Source organism: Meriones unguiculatus, chromosome 11 (genome assembly GCF_030254825.1).
Source record: "Meriones unguiculatus strain TT.TT164.6M chromosome 11, Bangor_MerUng_6.1, whole genome shotgun sequence".
NCBI classification, from domain to species: Eukaryota; Metazoa; Chordata; class Mammalia; order Rodentia; family Muridae; genus Meriones; species Meriones unguiculatus.
This window is the reverse complement of record NC_083359.1, coordinates 306,923-327,378: the sequence shown is the minus strand read 5'-3', so window position 1 is coordinate 327,378 and position 20,456 is coordinate 306,923. Positions and strand designations below refer to the sequence as shown.

At 46.3% G+C, this 20,456-nt stretch overlaps 1 protein-coding gene across 4 annotated transcripts in view; it reads right to left on the bottom strand.

Moving 5' to 3' along the window:
- The window catches only part of Pitpnm3 (PITPNM family member 3), an 84,742-nt gene that overhangs the window by 35,334 nt on the left and 28,952 nt on the right, over nt 1–20,456 (bottom strand). For all 4 annotated transcript variants that reach the window (XM_060363360.1, XM_060363358.1, XM_060363357.1 and 1 more), the window contains one exon: nt 8,067–8,114. In XM_060363360.1, the coding sequence (XP_060219343.1) occupies nt 8,067–8,114 (48 nt within the window). The remainder of the gene's footprint in view (nt 1–8,066; nt 8,115–20,456) is intronic.

Genomic DNA, 20,456 nt, shown 5'->3' with positions numbered 1-20,456 from the left:
CATTAACCACAGCTGCTTACAGCACTGAATGATGGCAGTGGCCTATAGTGGACAAGCTAAATAAAACATATCACAGAGATCTAGCACATACTCAAGGCCAAGATCAACAAATCTAAGTGCTGTAAATTTTCTGAAACAGGAAGGGAATCATGGTATATTATCCACAGAAGACAAGGGGGGAAATGCACACCAACTGCTCCCATCTGCGTGGGGTATATATAAAAATATATATGGAAGTGAATATTTATGGATATGTTCATGTTTGCAGAGTCTGGATTGGGACATGAAACACTCGTCATCCTCTTCACGTCTGTGAAGAAGGGCTGGGTGAGCCAAGCTAGGCACAGAGAGGGAGAGAGGGAGGTGCATGCGTCATCATTCATGCCTTTTGAGTTTTTACCTTGTTCATGCATGGCCTACTCAGGAGAAAAAAAAAAAAGATCAAAACTAAGAATATTTTCAATGTGCACGTAACAATGTGATTTATTTTTCCTTTCTGAGATACGACTTTATATTTTCTGTCTGTTCCAACTTCTCCTTTGCCTCAAGGTTTATGGCAAAGCTCCCCAGCTCATGTTTTCCCTTTGTTAGCAGGAAAAGATGATTTGATCACCCAATAGGAATCTTCAAGTTGAAATAAAAGGTTCCCGCCTCACCAACCCAGTTGAGGGGAGGATGGAGACCTGGGCTGGGCCCTTCGCAATTCCATGAGGGAGGGGAACTCCCAAGGCCTGGATACCTTGAGACCCAGGAATCCACTGAGAGCTACAGATGGAGACAAAAAAGAGACCAGAGGCTGGGTTAAAGGTCACTGTGCCTCCAGTGTGGGCCTGCTCATATGTGCAGCACGCAGGGCTGCACACACCAATCAGTGCTGGAGGAGACGCAGATCCCCAGGGACAGTGACAGAAAAATTAGGGAAGGAGATCCCTGTGTGCTCACAAAGAAGGGCCCTTCCTCTGCTCAGCTAGGTGGGAACCCAAACTCATGCTCTCTGTGGTTTCGCCACACCAAGTCAGTGGTCTGCTCAAATGCTCTCCACCGCTCCATCCCACCGACCTAACACCCTTAGTCCTGCCCCTGAAGAGAAGGCTCCATGGCTTCTGGTAATGTTGAGCCATGGGAGCTGCTATAGGAGAACTGAGGAAAGGAGGGGTGCTCCTGTGCCGGGAACTCTTCAGGAAGCTGCCCTTATGGATGCCAACTGGGTCATCTGTGAACTGATCTCTTTGCAAGGCTCTCCTCCTGCCATGTGGTTTGTGAGCCTTCCCTCTAGCCAGTCCGGGACCTCTGACTGAGTCACAGGCTGCATTCTACATCTCTGTGAGCTCACGGTATCCTCTAGGCCCACCTTTCTTCTTGCTTCACACTTCTTTGTCAACCACAGTCTTCCCACAGCCCTTACTTTGCCTACCTCTACTACCATTTCCTCCTTTCTTCCAAACTCAGCCATTTCTGCCTTTCAGGCAGTTGGCAAACATCCCTCTCACTACGGGGCCCTTGTACCTCTGTTTCTTATGCCTGGACTTTTTCATACTGCCCATGTGCCCACATTTCTTACAGAAACATCCATGTTCCTTTCTCCTTGAGAGGAGAGCATGTCTCATCCTCTCCCTCCCTTCCCCAAAAAGCAGCATAAATCTCTTTCCTGGAACAAATCTTTACAATTGTCTTTATTTTTTTAATTTTTATTTAGTGTTGTAGGTATTCTGCCTGCAGGTGTGTCTGTGTGCTCCTGCATGCCTGTGCCTGTGGAGGCCAGGAGAGGGTGTTGGAGTACCTGGATCTGGAGTTAGAGATGGTTGAAGCTGCCATGTCGGTGCTGGGAATTGAACCCAGGTCCTCTGGAAGAAAAGCCAGTCCTCTTAAATGCTAAGCCAACTCTCTAGCCCAGAAATCCTTACAAATGTGTGTGTGTGTGTTCATGCACACACATGTACACATGAGTATGCACATGCAATTGATTCTCTCCTACCATGCTAGTTCCAAGGATAAATCTTAGGTTGTCTGCCTTGGCAGTAAGCACCATTATCTTCTGAGCCATCTCTTCAGCCCACAATTGTAATTCTATAGTTATTTGAGGGCTCTCCACCAGCTCCCAACCGAGGATACCGTGAGCTCACAGAGATGTAGAATGCAGCCTGTGACTCAGTCAGAGGTCCCGGACTGGCTAGAGGGAAAGCTCTGTTAAGGACTATAACATCCTTAACAGATAGACTATGTTCATTAGGCTCTGCTCTGTTTTATCCCCAGAGACTATCATGGCCCTGGCTAATAAAGGTATTCATGATTAAATATTTCTTCAACAAACAAGTGAACAAACTAATGATTTGTTCCCATTCTGCACAAGCGTCAGAACTGCGCACAGCCCCAACACAACAGAGAGGCTTTGCAGAGACCTGCAACTGTGCACACAAGCATGCACCAGCCCCAGGTAAACAAGCAAACCAGTTCACTGCCACATACTAGTGCACAACCAAAGGGTTGGGGGATGCATTCGTGTACAAGCACAAAGGAAGGGAGCATGCCAGGCCCAAACATACGCACACATGCAAGAAAAGTGCTCCCAAGGCGGACGTCTGCCACCCTGAGCTCATTAAAGCCGGCTAAATATAGCCTGTCTGCAGCTGTGCTCAGCAAGCTGCCCACACAGGCCAGGAAAAGATACCAGTTACCAGGCGGAGGAGGGGAGACCAGCTGTGGACAAGGGGCTTTGCACACTGTGCCTGGGAGTCATCCCAGTGGACTATGATCTACAGGTTTGTAGGGAAGGAAGCCTAGGCAATGGGGTACAACAGCAACCTTGTCCAGTGGGGAAGATGATGCCAGGATGCCTTCATCATTTCCATTTAAATTGAGGATCCAAGCTCAAACTAGAGCCAGGGGCCAGTGTCTGGACTCAGCCCCCGAATACATTTAGGCTTAACAGAGGTTAGGGTAAGGATGAAGATGCAGAGTCAGTCTGGGACCAAAAACTAGTATTGATCACTGCCAGGTTCTGGTCTGGGGACTAGAGGAAGTTAGGAAGCACCCACCCTGATCTGCAAACATGGCTGTGCTTAGCTCTCCCACATGCATTGGCCCTTGGGAAAGCCAGTTGACAGCCAGTGTGTCAAGTTCCTGTTGTATGCCCTATAGGCCAGGCCCAACGCTGTGGGCTACAGTAGGTAAAACTTTTCCATGCAGAGGAAGCTTCCAAAGTCCTCACATGTCCCCCCTTACAAACAGTCTGGACCCAGAGAGGTGGGGATGGAGGGGAGGTTTGATGAGTGGTAACGAAACTGGTCCTTCAGAAAGAAACTGTGTGACATGATGGGCAGAGTACTTCCCCCAGTACTTGAGGCAACTGCAAAGAAGGCAACTTAGATCCAGACTGAGCAGGCATGTTTAAACCCTGACGTTGGTGGAGGACAGAGAACAGAATGCCTGCCTTCCTTAGAAGTTAACTGCTCCAGTTCATCTTTGTTTTCACATTGTGACCCTGAAATCATGGTTTCAGCCCTTCCAAGATCCAGATTTAATGGGTATCAGAAAGGAAAGCCTGGGAAGCTCCCACCATACCAAGTAGCTACTGAGTCAGAGTGACAGGGGAGGTCTTTGGGATCAATGTCTCATATTCCCACATGACACTTGTGTGGTGTATGAGTAGAGGCAGTGGGCTTCATGTCCTATAGATGATGCGGGAAGCTTATGGCAAGTACAGGACGTGTCTTCCGGTCTCTGCAGCCATGAAGGGGAAGTGAGAGAGGCTCCCTAGGGACCTGCATCCTTCATCTGCCAGGAAAGGGGGTGCCTCTCTCCTCCACAGGGATACTGAGATGGTGAATCTTGGACTTCCCCATTCTCCTGTGAGAAGCATGTGCCATAGGAGTTCATTTGCTAGAAAGGACAGGAGTTATGTGCACACACAATTAACATCCAAACTGCAACAGAGGAGAAACCCCGATGGGAGGAAAAGGGGGGCAGACAGGGATCAGGGAGCAACTGAGCAGCATGTGAGTAAGGCCAACATGGCTAGAAGGCCCAGGTTTCCTACAAAGGCCTCGCTGCCACTCTTAAGGACATGCTGGAGGCATGGAGGCCAGCATGGAGGCCTGCCAGGGCAGGCTAGGCAAAAGAAGCCTGGGCTTCCTTCAGATAAGGGATAGGGCAGAGTGAAGGAGGTGAGCCGAAGTTCTGCTGGAGGCAGTGTGCTGCCCTGGGGTCCAATTTGGCAAAGTGGTGGTAAAAATGGAAAAGGAGCCGGGGTTTGAACTTTGGATTTGTGGAGAATGGTACTTTTCTCTCTGAAGAGAAAAATAGAGCAGTGAGCTTTGGTCCCTCAGGACCCACATCCAGGGAAGTGCTCACTCGGGAACATGGAAAGTATCTGAAAATGTCCCTGTGATCATCAGGCAGTGACAGGCAGAAACACAAAGAGATGTGGACAAAGGAAACAAAGTGGCAAAGAGGCAGCAGCAGAAATACCTCAAATAACAGACCCACAGGGACTCCATGTGCCAACAGAAGAGAGGGCTGGGCCCCAGTCCTGGCAATGACTGCAAGGCAAACTAAAAGGAATGGCCCAGGCCCCCTGCTCCTGAGTCCATACCCCTATCCTGTCCCCACACCGAGAGTGCTCCCCAGTTTCTTTCCACTTGGTTCTAAATAGCACAAGTGGTCGTGGGCTTCCAGACCATCTGTCCAATAGCAGGGAATGCCAGGACTGTGTGGAAGCCACAAGCATCAGGGGATCCTGAACACACAAGTACCAGAGGTACTAAACATAGGCCTAGCAATCTCCTACCAGTTAGCCAGCTTTTTGTTATTGTGACAGACTGTCAAGGAGAAACACTGTAACCGTGTGAGGGTTTATTGGGACTTAGATATATCTGTGCTGTGCTGAGGTAGAACATCATGGCAGAAAGATGTGAAATTACAAAGTTGTTCACCTCAAGGTGGTCAGGAAGGGGTGGGGCTGGGGGGCAAGAAGCTAGGGACAAGATAGAACCCCCAGGAATATGACTCCTGTAATTGCTGCCACCTCCCAGTGACAATATCACATTATAAATCCATCACTTCTCAGTGATTGGATGCTCCAGGTGGAGACCAAGCCTTCTTCCTATGACCCCATGGCTACAGGATGAGGGGAGGGGCACTGGGGGTGGAACTAGTTGCTCTTCATATCCTAACCATAACAGAGGAAAAACACTGCTTCCATGACGGCAAACCAGGCAGCCATAGGATAAGCCACAACACAACTGAGCTTCATAAGATGTACCCTCACAGCTGGCCCAGGGCTTCCAGCTGTGAAAGCTTATGCAAATGCAAGGTATAATTGAGAATTACAAGACCCTTCCCATGCACCTCTTACACAGCCAACCAAGAAAGCAGAGTTCAGCCATCTTTCCACATACAATACATATAACGAGACTCTGAGGGGTTAGGTAACTTGCCCAAAGCGTCACCGTAACTAAAGAGAAACACAAGGCTGCAAACCGCAGACCTTTAAAGCCTGACAGCACAGCGCCACTCCCAGGCGGATCGCCCAGAGCAGTATCTTATTTTCAGAGTTTTAAAACACCCAAGTCTAAACATAACCCATGGATAGAGCCTTTTTAAATTCAGGTCACAAACTTTTATTTTGCCCATTTAGGATTAAAAATAAACAAACACATTACCATAAATTACCAACATCACTTCATAAAAGAAAAATGATTTTAATGTCTGAAATTGTTGGCAGGACATAATTGTAGAGCTATGTGAAAAGCTTTGCTCTCAGCTAAAGACTTTTGCCGTCATAGAAAAGCATGGTACAATGTAAGTCCCCTCCCTTCCCAACATACTGGATTTCAGCTTGGGTAGCATTGGCCCAGTCGGCCTCCGAGATATAGATTTTATGGCTCTAAAATTCTTGTGCACAACAACTGATATTCTTTCCTTCATAAAAATATCCTCAAGGAGCAAGATACAATGGCAGCTTTCAGCAATATAATTTTGACCAAAATCTATAACCATGAAATAAAAAAGATTTTGCTGCTACTGAAATTCAGTGTTTCCCCAGGGAGGCTCAGGAGACACTAAGCATTTTGTCAATTCAACTGTGTATGTGGGGACGTGGGTAAAGGGAGCTGTGACCTACCTCCTGGGGACAAAGCCTATTGCAAGTGGCTAGTTTTCACCTCCAAGTGACTGCTACAGCAGCAAGTCATAATGGTACGTGCCTGTACTCCCAGCACTTGGGAAGCTGAGACAGGAGGATTGGCAAAAGTTGGAGGCCAGCTCGGACTATACAGTGAAACTCTGTCTCTAAAATAAATATAAAATAAACAAACAAGGAATCCCAGTACAGTTGATCTGGGCTCTTCCCACCCTTACAATTTACAATGGGGGAGAGGGGGCTGTTGTTTTGTTTTACTTCTTGGCGGTTCCACATGTCCTGGTCAGTGAGACACGGGCAATCCTAAATGGGCTAATTCAGACAGAAACCAAACTTGCCTATGAATATGCCTTTCAAAACCAGCCAGCCACACCTCAATCCATACCCAGCCACCAAGCTTGTCTTCTTCTGCCCTGAGGCAACCAGGGCCAGGTGCCAGATATCTAGGGACCAGCAGAGTGAAAACCCTGTCATTATTTAGACCACCAGTCACAAGCTGTTCTCCTGCCCTCCTTCTCCAAAGAACTTCCACCCACCTACCCAAAACACACACAAACTGCAGCCAGGGCTAGGGCCTCCATCACTCCCTGCTTGCCACTGTAGTGGCTTGCAAATTCTGTAACCAACTCTTTTCATTAATGGCCTTAGTCTCTGTGTCACCACGCTGTCAGCTCTATAAATTAAGAACCTGCAGGCACAAATTTGTCTGCCTCTCTTTCCTGGCACCTTGTCCTTTCTGTTTGCTGATATGATGGAGATAAGAGCCTGGGGCTGCTCCTGACAGGCTCACAGTCACCAGCTGTTCAGGGCAGCAGTGCCTTTGTCTGCATTGTGACATTGGGGACCACCGGTTGTGGATGCTGGTGTCGACACACCCTCCACAGAAGCTCAGCTGAGGAGGAGAGAGCTTAAGGGAAGGTTTCAGGCTGGGGCCTGGAGAGCTAGGAAGCAAAATGGGTCGAGCCTTCCCAAAGCAATAGCTATAAGCAGAACAGCAGGCAGAAAAATGAAGGAGTTCCGAGCCCTTGTTCCAAACTCAGCCTTATATGGAAGTCAATATTGCCATATTAAAGACAAGATCTGACACAGATGCTGCCCACCAAATCTACCTGGTATGTCCATGGGACATGTGGTCAGCATGCTGACATGACCTTGGCACATCCAATCCCATACCCACCTTCCTAAGAAAACTGGCAGAAGAAATCAAGACATCAGGAAACCCCAGAATTCAATCCCAGGATCCTGACTGCAGAGTCAGCCATTCTGGGAGGGAATCTTAAGGAGCAGCATGTCTAGGACTGGTGAGATCACTCAACTAAATGGTAGAGGCACTTGCTGTGCAAGCCTGAACCTGAGTTTGATTCCCAGAACCCATGATAGGAGAGAATCAACTCCAGAGAGATGTCTCTACCTCATGCGTGCACACATGCACACACACAATCACAATATCTGGAAAGTAGAACATATTTTAAAGGGAGCATGCTCTGGAGCACAGCCTTGAGCGACCTCATTCACTCTGATCTTGGTCAGGGCCAATTATGTCTGCTGCAAGTTGGCATCCAAATGTTGATGTCCAACAAGGCTCAAGAAGTCTGCCTTCCCAGTCCCTCCCAGTCTCCATCCCCAGGAAAAGGACAGTCACCAAACCTTCAGTGGTCCTGTCTGCTCTGCCCTATCACAGTCTTCAGCCTCTTGCCATAGCGCCAGCTCTGACAGCAGAACTACCCAGCATTATCAGCTTAGAAACCCCAGGGTCTCAGGAAAGCTGCCTAAATCCAGGCTGAGGGGCCCTAGGCTTTCCGTTCCTGCCTAGGAGCAAGATGGGGGAGAACCTTTCACCCTTGGAATGCTAAGCCAGAGAGGGGACCCGGGGGCCACCACTCATCTAATGGAAGGAAAGGGCTCCATGGGGCCAGGTGTAACTCACGCTGTTTCTCCTGCAAGATGCTGGACGTGCACGCTGTGGCCCCGTCTCCTGTGGAAACAAGAAGGAGATGAGCAGCTGGATCCCTGGTCTGGCTGCAGCGATGCAGCACTCCCTGGGGAGCTGCTGGCAATTGCCAGTGCCACTCCAGAGCCAAGGGTGGCAGGGGCATCACTCAAGTTTCCCACCTTTGTGTGAGACCCAGCCCTAAGCCCCCAGAAGACACCATTGGTGAGTACTGGTTAGCTCCTTTGTGATGCCTTTGACCTTAGCCTTCCCGTAGCTGGGTCCTCTTCTCCTCTCCTACCTTATGGGGCAGGGCTGACAGGTGTTGCCTCTTTTCCCTTCACTGCGCCTATGAGGGTCTGAGCTGGGCACTGTGTTTAGGCAGCAGTTTTAGATTTCCCTCCACCCAAGCTTCTCTCCTCAGTTTTGGGTCAGTGCATCCTGCTGCCTCTGGCTTCTGTGGACATCCCACATTCTCCATGACTAGGACTTCCTGAGTAACTCTGAGTTGCCCCACCCCCAATACATAGAAGCAACCTGGTTCTCCAAGCAAGTGTTCAGGGCAAGGCAGGACACACACACACACACACACACACACACACACCCGCCAAGATCTCCTAGACCATGTGAGGCTGCCCTGTCCCCTCCCCCACAGGACTCCAGGGCAATGCCATCAGGAAAATATTTCTGTTTTCCCAGCCAGTCCTGCTGTGACTCCTCTTCCAAATGTATCTGACTCTACAGTTGTGATCCAAGACATCACCATCACAGTCCCTGTTTCCACGGCCTCTGCCTGCCACATCTGCCTCCAGGGCTCATGTCACCTGGATCAAAGTCCCTGTTTCTCTCCTCCTCAGAATGGATAGAGCATCCAACTGGGGTCTGAAGGCTAGGATTTGGTTCACACCAACCCACTGTGTGACCCGACACACCTGCCTCTCACTCTCTGAGCTTCATTCCTACAAAACTGTATGGACACAATGCTCTCTAGAGATGCTCTAGATACAGAAAGCCTCGAGGTCAAACACTATCTGTCCTTCACTTACTGTGTCCATGGGAGCCTGTGTCTACATAGCCATGTGCCACAGTCTTCTAGGATCGAGGGTCACACTGGTAACTTACTCAGAGGATGAGTATACAGTGAGTACTTGGAGCTCTTAAAACACAGGCAGGCAGTTAACAAACACTCACTTTGTGAGGACTGCCTTTTGTTGTTGTTGTTTATTTTTGAGACAGGGTCTCACTATGTAGCCCTCTCTGGCCTGGAACTCTATGCAGACCAGGCTGGCTTTGAGCTCAGAGATCTGCCTGCCCTTAGCTTTTCTCATGCTGAGATCAAAGGCATGTGCCACCATGCCAGTTTGCCCTTACTGTTACTGATTATTTACTAATTTACTTGTGACAACTGGCTCATGACCTTGTCTGTTGTCTTCATCACAACACAGAGTGGAGCCAGATGAACAGAGCCAATGGCTAATGTGTGTGAGAACTCAAAGTGCTCTCTAGTGCCAGTGGCAGCACAGATTCTGTGTCCAATAAGAATCCAGTTGGAGAAGAGAGGCCTGGACCTTCATGGAGTGGCCTCTATCCAGCATGATGAGATGGCCACATACTGTGTTCAAGGAATGAGAGTAACCCAGATACAGACAGAAACCAGAGAAAACTCAGGATCAGACAGTGATGATAGGTATCACTCTTGAGCATCACCTGAGGCCACAGAGCATAGGTGCATCTTGGCAAAGTCACTTTCTATAATGCAGAAATGAGGTCACACATCCTGTTTCCCACTCATGGTGCCAAGGGCCATGGGTGATACAGAGATGAAGAGAAAACTGTGCACAGGGCAAGAAAACCTCTGCATGGGGCATGAATGCAGTTGGCCATGATGGATGGGGATGGGGGACCATTTTCAGCTGAAGCCCCACAAGGCCTCCAGCAGAGCCATAATTTGAGCTTCCAAAGAAAGAGAAAAAAACAGGGTGCCGCAAGCAGTCAGCAAACACCATGCTCAAGGCATGCCAAGTCCAGGGGAGGCAGGATGCAGGGGCGGGTGACCCTGGGCAGGAAGCCCATTTCTTTGAATATAATAGGTAAAAAAGCCAAGTTTGGGGGCAACAGCAACTCAATATCCTCCACATTCCAAGATCCTGCTGCTTCTATCGCACTGAGGCCAGCTACATTAGTTATCTGGGTTCTGGGAAAAAGGAACAGCAATGGCTCTGCCCAGAAAGCAAGAAGAACACCAAAGATGCCAACTTCATTCTGAAGACTCTCTATGCCAGTATGTGCTCCCTCACACTCAGGGTTCCTTGTGAGCACAGTAGTGACTCAGTGGTCTGGAACCCCCACTTTCTGAGATAGAACACCCACTCTGGAAGCCCACCATCTCCCAAGTCCTCCACTGCTAGCCTCTGCCAACCACTGCACCTAATGGACAGCTGGGGAGTGGAGTGATACATCTGCCTTCCCATCCAGGACTGACAAGAGTGCTTATCCCCAGGAAGGGAGCACTTGCTTCCTGGATAGAATGGGTAACAGCTTACTTCCTCTGAGTTATACTCAAGAATATACTGTGACGCTGCCAGCCTATGAACGCCCAACAGGAGGAAACATCTGCCCCCACCTTGCCTGTGCCCAGGCTCCTATTGGAGGGGGGGGAGAGGTGGCACAGGATGGCTGGATAGGACTGAGGAAGGGAAAGTACCCATCTTGGGAGGCCTTGGGGTGTTGCAGTGCAGGACCACATGCAACAAAGCCTCAGGCTTGGGTACATGACATGTCAGACTTCACTCACAAACTACAAAACTGCAGATAAAATAATTCAGAACTTAGAATAGTAAAACCCAAACCAAGGACTCTTTGGAGCTTTGGCAACAGCCCTGACTATAATAAAAATGTCCTGGCATTTCTTATGTACCTACCAGGTAAGGGACACCATTCTGGTTCAGCACCACAGGTTCACCCCAGGCCACAGAAGTTCCACACCTACACCCTTTACGTGCTGCTGGTCCCATTCAGAGATCTCATGACCATAAAGCAAGTACAGCCTTGAGCTGGGGCAGGAGTTTCACCAGCAAGATTATCTACTGGAGAAGTAGCGCAAGGGCCTGAGAGTCCCTTGGAAGCTGGGATGTAGAGAGTAGGAGAAGCCAGGAGGCCTTTGAGCTTGAGATACTGGGGCACAGGATGTGCATAGATTTGAAGAAGGGAGTGTTAGGGAAGGAGAGCAGAGCCAAGCTCAGAGATCTCACAGCCAAGAGCATGGCTACTGCTACATAAACTAAGCAGGCTATACCTAGGAATGCAGGAGTTTTTGTGGTGTCCTGTGCTCTCCACACCTGAAATAACTGTAGCTTCCACCTGTGTAAAACAGGCCCCTCACAAATAAGAAGATAGAGACTCAATAGGGCTCCATCACTTGGCCACGACGACCCCTAGTTCTGATGGAGTATTATCACTCCCATTACCCTCCTCTTCCCCTTGCCTAGGCTGTGACTTCCCAGGAGGGCTCAGGAGGTGAGAGGAGAGTCTTCAAGACAGAGAGGCTGAGGGTGGGTAGGAAGAGAGCAGAGAAGGAACTACTAGCAAAAGGTGTCGAGACTGGCCAGTGGTTCCTGCAGACTTAGTTCCCCTACAGTGATGCTGGAGCCAGGTACCCAGTGAGACTGGGTGCTGAAGTAGGCCAAGTTGAGTCTGTTCTTTGCTATTGTCATTTGTTTTTCTTTATTAATTTTGTTCTTTGATATTTTATAGCTATATATAATGCTTTATGATTATGTTTGCCACCTCCCCTACCTTGTCTTTCTCCAACCTGATTAATCCCCTTGTTTTGTGAAAGAGGGTCTAACTGTATAGCCCAGGCTAGCCTGGAATTAAAATCATCCTGCTCAGCCACCCCACCACCATCACCATCCAGTGTGCTAGGATTATAGAACATGGTGGGCCTACTGTCCACAACATAAATGATGTATACGTAGTGGTGGGGGACAACAGCAGCAGGCTGGCCTTGCCCGCTCAGCCCAGACCAGCTTTACCTCCCCTCAGAGCCACCACCAATGCTAGAGGAATCATCTAAGCTGAGAAACATGGTTTCCTGATTAGTAGACTCCCAGGACGTGGGCCATTAACCAAATGTGCAGCTGGCTCAGCGTTGTCTAAATGAGACCCCACTTGGCCTAGAACTTTCCAGGGCCCCTGGGCCCAACCATTTTGCTTCAGCTTAAGCTTGCTTATGTCACAGAAGTTAACAGAAGCTCCAATAAGCAGGATAGTTATGCGGGACTGCTGAAGGCTGCAGGCAGTGAGCTGTGGGCTGGAGCCTGGGATTAGGGCTTAGGGCTCAGGATTAGAGGCTGGGGACTGGGAGCTAGGAGTTGGGGGGTCACTGCTGCTCCAGGCTGTAGTCCCATAAATCTTGGCTTTTCCAAGTTCATACATTCTGGGGAGTTTGGTCACAGCATGTCCCCCAACGAAGACACTTCCAGCCCTTGCTAATGACTTCTTAAGTGACCTTTTTCTTCTGCCCACCAGTCTTCCAGAAAACCACAAGCTCTCTCCAGAAGAGAAGCAAAACCTTTTAACTCTGAACTGATCTCTTTCAGCAAACACGCAGAACAAGAGAAGCTGCTAGCTGCATTCAGAGGGAGGTTGGTTCTGTTGGGTTGGTATGGGGGAGAAGGTTCCCCTTTCTTGAGGAGAAGGGGAGGGGGGGAATGGGAAAGATGGTGGGAGGGTGGGACTGGGAGGAGAGGAGAGAGGCTTTGATTGGGATGTAAAGTGAATAAATAAATTAATTAGTGGGAAATTTTTTAAAAAGAAGGCTGAGTGGCTTCTGGGGAGGATTTCAGACCCTGGGGAAGGATCTGGGAATTCTTCCATAGCACAGAATGCTGAAGCTCCTAGGTGCTCTATACTCTCCTATTACTGGCCTTGGGAGCCCTAAACTAATGGCTCAGGCCAGCCATTAGTTCAGTTAGTAAAAGAGGCTGGTGTGCAGAGACTCGCCTGTGCCTCCTAAACATGTTATTTCCCAAATGATGAGTGCCACTGAATTTCAGGTTTTAAAGTTCACTCCTTCCAATCCCCAGCCCATAGTGGCTAGGGCCTGGGCTGCTCTTCTGGCCTTCCATCTTGCTTTTTGTAATGAGCTCCACCAAAACTAGGTTATCACTACCATGCTTAGGATATTTCACAGACCCAAAGCCATTCCCAAGAAAGCCCCTACTTCTTCAGCTTCCATACAGGACCTCCAGCTTCAGCTTCCTTTCCCTGCCTCCTCCCCAAAACTATACCATCCCTTTGTCATTCCCCATCTAATGCCTCATATTAGAATGAACTCTAATGACAACTGTGGGGGACAAGGATGGTCATGCATGCGGGATGGGGGGCTTTATTCTCCACTCTGCGGGGAGCAATGACTCCAGCTTTCACTACCACAGAAGCACAATGTTGCTGCTCTCCTAGTTTAGGAACATCACAGTAGTGGAGAATGAAGACAATAAATTGATTGCATGACCCAGACTTTTTCTTCTGCCCCAAATCTCTACCAAGGATAGAAAATACTTCCGTATAAATCTCCAGCAGCAATGAAAAATAAGAAGGAATGTCCTCTGAAAACAAAAACTGTGCAGTACCCCCTCCCCCCAAAAAAAGTAAAAGTTCTGAAGGATGGTGCTAGGAATGGCTACAGAATTGGCAAGACCCAGGGCAAAATGGAAGGTTAAAACTCTTTATTGAGGGCTGGAGAGATGGCTCAGAGGTTAGGAGCACTGACTGCTCTTCCAGAGGTCCTGAGTTCAATTCCCAGCAACCACATGGTGGCTCACAACCATCTATAATGAGAACTAGTGCCCTCTTCTGGTGTGCAGGTGTACATGCAGACAGAACATTCTATACATAATTAATAAATCTTAAAAAAAAAACTTTATTCAAAATCATTTAGGATTTCAAGATAGTGACAGCATAGCATAACATGGACTGTGGACACTTCTCAGTATGGAGCCTTGTGTGACTACAAAGAACAAATACCCAGAAATGCAGCTGAGCAGAAAAGTGGGCCTAAGCTCAGCTGTAAGGGAAAGAACTGAGGCATGCTCAGGGAACACAGCAGGCTCAGGATGCACCAGGCTCTGGGGCACCAGAGCCCCAGAATTCTGCAATAATTAGAACATCCACAAAGCATGATCCAGTGCAAGGAGCCTTGCCTGATCCCTGAATATGCCAAGCAAAACTGTCCATCTCCATATGTGAGAAAAGGTGGACACCTGAGGCACAGGACACCCTGCGAAGCTGGAAATACACAGGAGGAATAACTCAGGAGCTGAGCTATTCACCCTGTAGTGTTTGCCAGCTCTCCCTAATAATCACATGACAGCAGGTTGTGCTAAATAGACAGATTCCATCACTCAGAGCTCTGCTAACAGGCAACTACAAACAAAGTGGAACACAAAGCCAAATATTGCTAAACATGAAAGGAAAGCCAAAGCTGTGCAAGAAAGATATCAAACTCAATGACTGAAGCCAAGCGAGTAGAGGGAAATGGAGCTGTGCATCCCCAGAACCAGCTCACCATCATAATCCTTAATCACTCTTAAGTTTGAACATGCATCAGAGTCCCTTAGGGGACTAGTTAAAACAGCCCCTGAGCTCTTCTAGAATTTGGCTGGCTCTGTATGGCTCAGTGGGACTCCTTCCCTCACATTTTCCACATGTCCCCAAGTGATGCTAATGCCATTGGCCCAGGGACAACTCTTCAGAAACCATGTATTTAGATGCAGGGACATAAACCAAAGTTGGGAATGAACAGCTAGGGACCAGTGCTTTTCACAAAGCCAGAGGCAAAGAAATTCATCAAGGATTTCTAGCCACTGACTGCTTCTTTACCATCAGTGATGATGTGATTGTCAAGGAATAAAAAGAGCTCAGATCATAGACATCTCTTTAGGGATAACTCATAGACTATTAGTATAAATGATTCTGGAAGATATGAACTCTGAGCATAAGAGGTTAACAATATGGCAGAAGCTGTCAAGGAACTCAAAAGATGACTGAATGTATAAAAATCAAATATAGCAAAGAGACCCAACACCTTCAAACAATAATAATCCTCAACAATCTAGGAATGTGAGCAAACTTTCTCAACCAGACGAAGACCAACCAAAGACTCAACCAAGACTCAACCAAAACTGGGTCTAAAGAGATGGCTCAGAAGTTAAGAATACTTGCTGTTCTTGCAAAGGACCTGGGTCCAATTCCCAGCACTCAAAGTTTACTATTCCTAACTCCATTTCCAGGTGATCCAGCCCCCTGTCCTGACCTCTGCAGTACCAGGCATGAATGTGGTACAAAGACGGACATGTAGCAAAACACTCATTTACATAAAAATAAATAAAAGACACTGCAATTAACATGTAATGATAAGAGGCTGAAAACATCCGCAAATGATCAGGAATAAGACAAGACTGTTTTTCCCACTTCTATTCAATATTAGTGGACCTAGTCAGGGAAATTAGGCAACAAGGAGAAATAAAATTTAACCAGACTGTAAAGAAAGATGCAAAACTACTTCTATACAGCCTTATGTATAGCAAAATTAAGGAATACTTCTGCTCTTACACACACACACACACACACACACACACACACACACAGGTGGGTCTATCAGGGTTTCAGTATACACACAGAAATGATCAACATACAAGGTCAGTTGCATTACCACATATTTGCTATAAACAGCCTGAAAATGAAATTAAGGAACAATTCCAGTTACAATAAAAAATGTTGAGAAGTGAATTTAATAAAACAAGTGTTCAGACTTGTTTATTAAAAACTATAAAGCATTGTTGAAAGAAATTAAAGAAGAGGGAGCTGGAGAGATGGCGCAGTAGGTCAGAGCACTTGCTACGCAAGCAGAAGGACTAGATTGCAAATCCTGGCACCCTTGCAAAAAGCAGAGCGGCTGCATGTGCTGGTGCCCCAGAGCTGCAGGAGGCAGACGCAGGAAGAACGTGGGCTTGCCAGCAAGCAGCCCCACTCCAGCTTCACTGGGAGACCCTGCCTCAATCAAATAGAGGAGAATGATGGAGCAGGACACCTGACATCCTCCACTAGCTCTGTGCACATACATGAGCATATACCACACTCTCACATATACATGTACATGCACACATACACATACAGACACACATTAACTTTAAAGAAATAAGTAAATTAAAGACATTCCATATTGATGGGTTAGTACTGATAGTGCCTTAAAGGTAAGACTCCAGCTGATCTCTGGACTCAGCACAGTCCCAGCTGGCCCCTTTGCAGAAATGAGCAACCTCACCTTAAATTTCATATAGGAATACAGACCAGTCAGAACAATCTTGAAAAAAACCAAAGTGGTTGATGTCCCACATCTGATTTCAAGCTCATTGTAAAGATACAGAACTCCCTGGCACATAAACATAAGCAGAGTACGATGGAACATTTGAAAATAAATTCATATGCCTATGACCAGCCGGCTTTGACAAGGATGCTCAAGCAATTCAAGGTGTAGGAAAGTCTTCTCAACACATGGTGCTGGGACAGCTGGTTATCTATGTACAAAAACAAAATAGCTGAGGGGTGGGAGAGACAGCTTGGTGGTTAAGAGCACTTGCTGGACTTACAGAGGACCTGAGTTTGGGTGCCAACACCCTCACCAGACAGCTCACAAGCACCTGTAATTTCACCTTCAGTGAATCTGATTCCTCTAGCCTCCTTCACACACAGAAATGCAGATACACATAAAACTTTAAAAATTAAAAAAAAAAACAGTTAAGAAAAAGTTGAATCCCTACCTCATATCATACATAGAAACAAAGTCCACATACATTGATTTTAAAAACCTAAATATAAGATCTAAAACTATAAAATTCTTAAAACATATAAATCATCATGCTCTTGTGTTAGGTAATGATTTCTTGGATACAGGACCAAAAGCACAGACAATGAAAATGGATTAATTGGACTTCAAGAAAAATTTAAATGTTTGCGCTTCAAAAGACACTGTTGGATAAATGAAACAGCAACCAGGAAGTTGAGGGAAATATCTGTAACTCATGTATCCAGTCAGATTTCAGTGTTGGGATGCATCAGGGCCTCTTACAGCTCAACAGCATAACGACATCCAGTGGTCAAAGGATTTGAGTATAAAGTTCTCCAAAAAGAAAAGCAAATGACCAATAAACACTAACATCACTAATCACTGGGGAAGTATCTAGTCAAAGCACTCACTAGGAGGCTATAACCTAAAAGGCAGAGGATATGAGCATCAAGCATTGATGAGGATCTGGAAACCAGGGCCTTTTGATGTCACCAGGGGGAATGTGAAATGGGCACTTCTTTGGAAGACTCTGGCAGTTCTTTAAAAAGTTAACCAAAATTACCACATTGTACAAAAGGTCTAACTCTTAGGTATTTATCAAGAGAGCTGGTTGCAGGAGCATACACACATGCAGGGAGAATGGGGTCATGGACACTGACATGGGACACACACACAGTTATTAACAATAGCCTAAAAGTGGAAACAATTTCAATGCTATTCAACTGATAAATGGGTGAACAAACAGAATGGAGTAACATGCAGCCGTAAGATGCAATGGAGTACCAATATGTGCCGAAATACAGGTGATTCTCAGAAACATCACAAAGGAAAGAAGTCACACAAAGAGCCACATCTGCTGGATTCCACCGGTGAGGGCAGGAGTGATTACAAATCTGGATGGAGTTTCTTTGGGGGACAGCGTTCTGGAACTAGGCAACAGTGGTGGCTATGCACAGAGGTATGAAAGTCACTGGGATGTACACTTTGAAAGAGTGAATTGTATGACCTATGCATTATACCTTGATTTAAAAATAGATTTTGGCAAAAGGTATTTTGCTTGGACAGTGTTCGCAGCAGCTGCATGTTCCTTAGAAAATAGAATCAGATCGCCCCGCCCTGTGCTGTAATCTCACTTTCAATCCTTGACTAATTAATTCTACCTTAAGTATGTGGTCTGTTCTCACCCATCTCCAATCAACAGAAAACTATGAAATTTAATAGAGCAGGCAAAACGGAACATCAGAAAACATAGAATGAACCTGTGGTCTCTATGACTCAATGCCAGGTTGTTTGGGGAGCTGTTTGAGAGCATAAGTAAGTGGAAAGATGATTGCTGAAAGAAAACTCAGCTCCACAGATGCCAGCCAGCAAAACAGAAAACACTGATGTGAAGAAAATGGACAAGCCGCTGTTTAGACTGGGGAAAAAAAATGTCCAGAACCTAAACAGAACCAAGAAATAGGAATACAGACAAGTTAGCCAGGAGTGGTGGCGCAGCCTTCAATCCCAGCACTTGGAAGATAGGAGCAAGCAGATGTATGAGTTCAAGGCCAGCCTAGTTTATATAATGAGTTTCAAGTAAGCCAGAGATATGCATTCAAGGCCAGCCTAGTTTATATAATGAGTTTCAAGAAAGCCAGAGATATATAGTGAGACCCTGTCTCAAAAGAAGGGGTTGGGGAGGAAACAAGTAGAAATGTGGCTACAAACATTCCTGCATCAATCTGGCATAAGCACTGGAAGAACAAACAGGAAAATTACTTGAATTAAGGGTACATGAAAAGGGAACTTCCCAGCAATGAGAGTGGGTGGCAGCACGCAAACAATGCCAGTGAATCTCATTCAGAAAACAGTGTGAGCAGAGTGCAAAGAGCTGACACTGGAGCATTCGCAGCTTCAGGAACAGGAACCCCAGGTTATCCACAAAGGAATGAGGATTACATTTCCCTCAAACTGCTCACCAGAGACACTGCATGCCAAGAGAGCCAAGATCTCCTGTATGTAAGAGATGTTGTATTCAAAGGCAAAGCAAAGGTTTAGAACCAAGCGGACTTGTGGAACAGGCCAGATGGTTTAGAGGGCAAAGCTGCTTGCTACCAAGCCTAAGGACCTGTATGTGATTCAAGAACCCACATGATGGAGCGAGAAACTGTACTGGCTGATATGTTTGGCCTAATAGATGGAGAAACTAGAACCTACATGCAGAAAAAGTTTATTTTTAAAAATGTGTATGGAAGCCCAGAATGGTGGACACATCTTTAATCCCAGCACTAGGGGGGCAGAGGCAGGTGGGCCTCTATGAGTTCAAGGCCAGCCTACTCTATATAACAAGTTCCTGGACAACTAGAGCTACATAGAGATCTTGTCTCAAAAAACAAAACAAAAATTGTATGGATTATTCAGAGATGAAAAAAAATGTGTTAAAGAAGAAAGGACTTCAAAGGAATAATACTTAAAAGTCAAACATCCCAAGGACTAAAAATCACAAATTAACAATAAAAATAATCTGTGCACCAAGATTTATAAGAATGGTTCTGAATACTCATTAGATCAAAAAGAAAATATTGAGGTTCTGAGCACCTTGGACATGACTGAGTGAAGAGACTCTTTATTCAGACCCTGTCAGATGGACCAGTGGCCAGGATACATGATTTGGGGTGATTAAAACTTGTGCAATTTGGGGATTCCCTTTAAGGAAAAAAAATTCATGGTTGCAAAATTAATCTCCTGTTAAAAAATAATCCCTCCAAAGCTCAGAAATGGCCAGTGAGTGTTTTCTATTCTCTCTCTAAATTGCATCACTTGGAGAGTAAGCAGGAAGAAGTCATGAAATAAAATATCAATTTATGTAAATTAAATAGGAAAAAAAGAGTTGATAGTAGAGCTGATTAGAAATAAAACTAAGAACCATTTTTTTTAATTAAAATTGGTCTTTGGCAAAAAAAAAATTAAGAATGATGGGGAAATGGATACATAACAATGGAAACAGGGAAAGACATGATTTTACTTAGAATTTTTTTCAACCTGATGGTGGGCATTTCTGAAACCATAAGGCAGACTGTACTTACTGGTAAAGTGGGTGATGTTCTGATTATGCCACTGCAATCAGAATTAAACCAGAGCCTGCTATCACTTCTGCTGTGAGGTACTGACCTCACTGGGACGCTAAACAGCTCAAGCACCTATTGTAAATATATGCGATATTTTTATTGTGAATTGTGATTTCGGCATTAAACATAGAATGCTGGGGCTGGAGAGATGACTTAGTGATTAAGAGCATGTGTTGCTCTTCCAGAGGCCACAGGTTCAGTTCCCAGCACCTACATTGCAGCGCACAGATTATCTGATGTCCTCTTCTGGCCTCTGTAGGCAACTGCATGCATATCATGTACATAAGTTCTCACAGGCACATATACACAGAAACAAAAATAAATAAATTACCTTTTATAGTGAGCTACCCTGTAATGGAGATGGGAGTAAATATGGAGGCAAAATTCTAAGATCACTATGCAATGCAATATAAAAGAAAAATAAGTAGT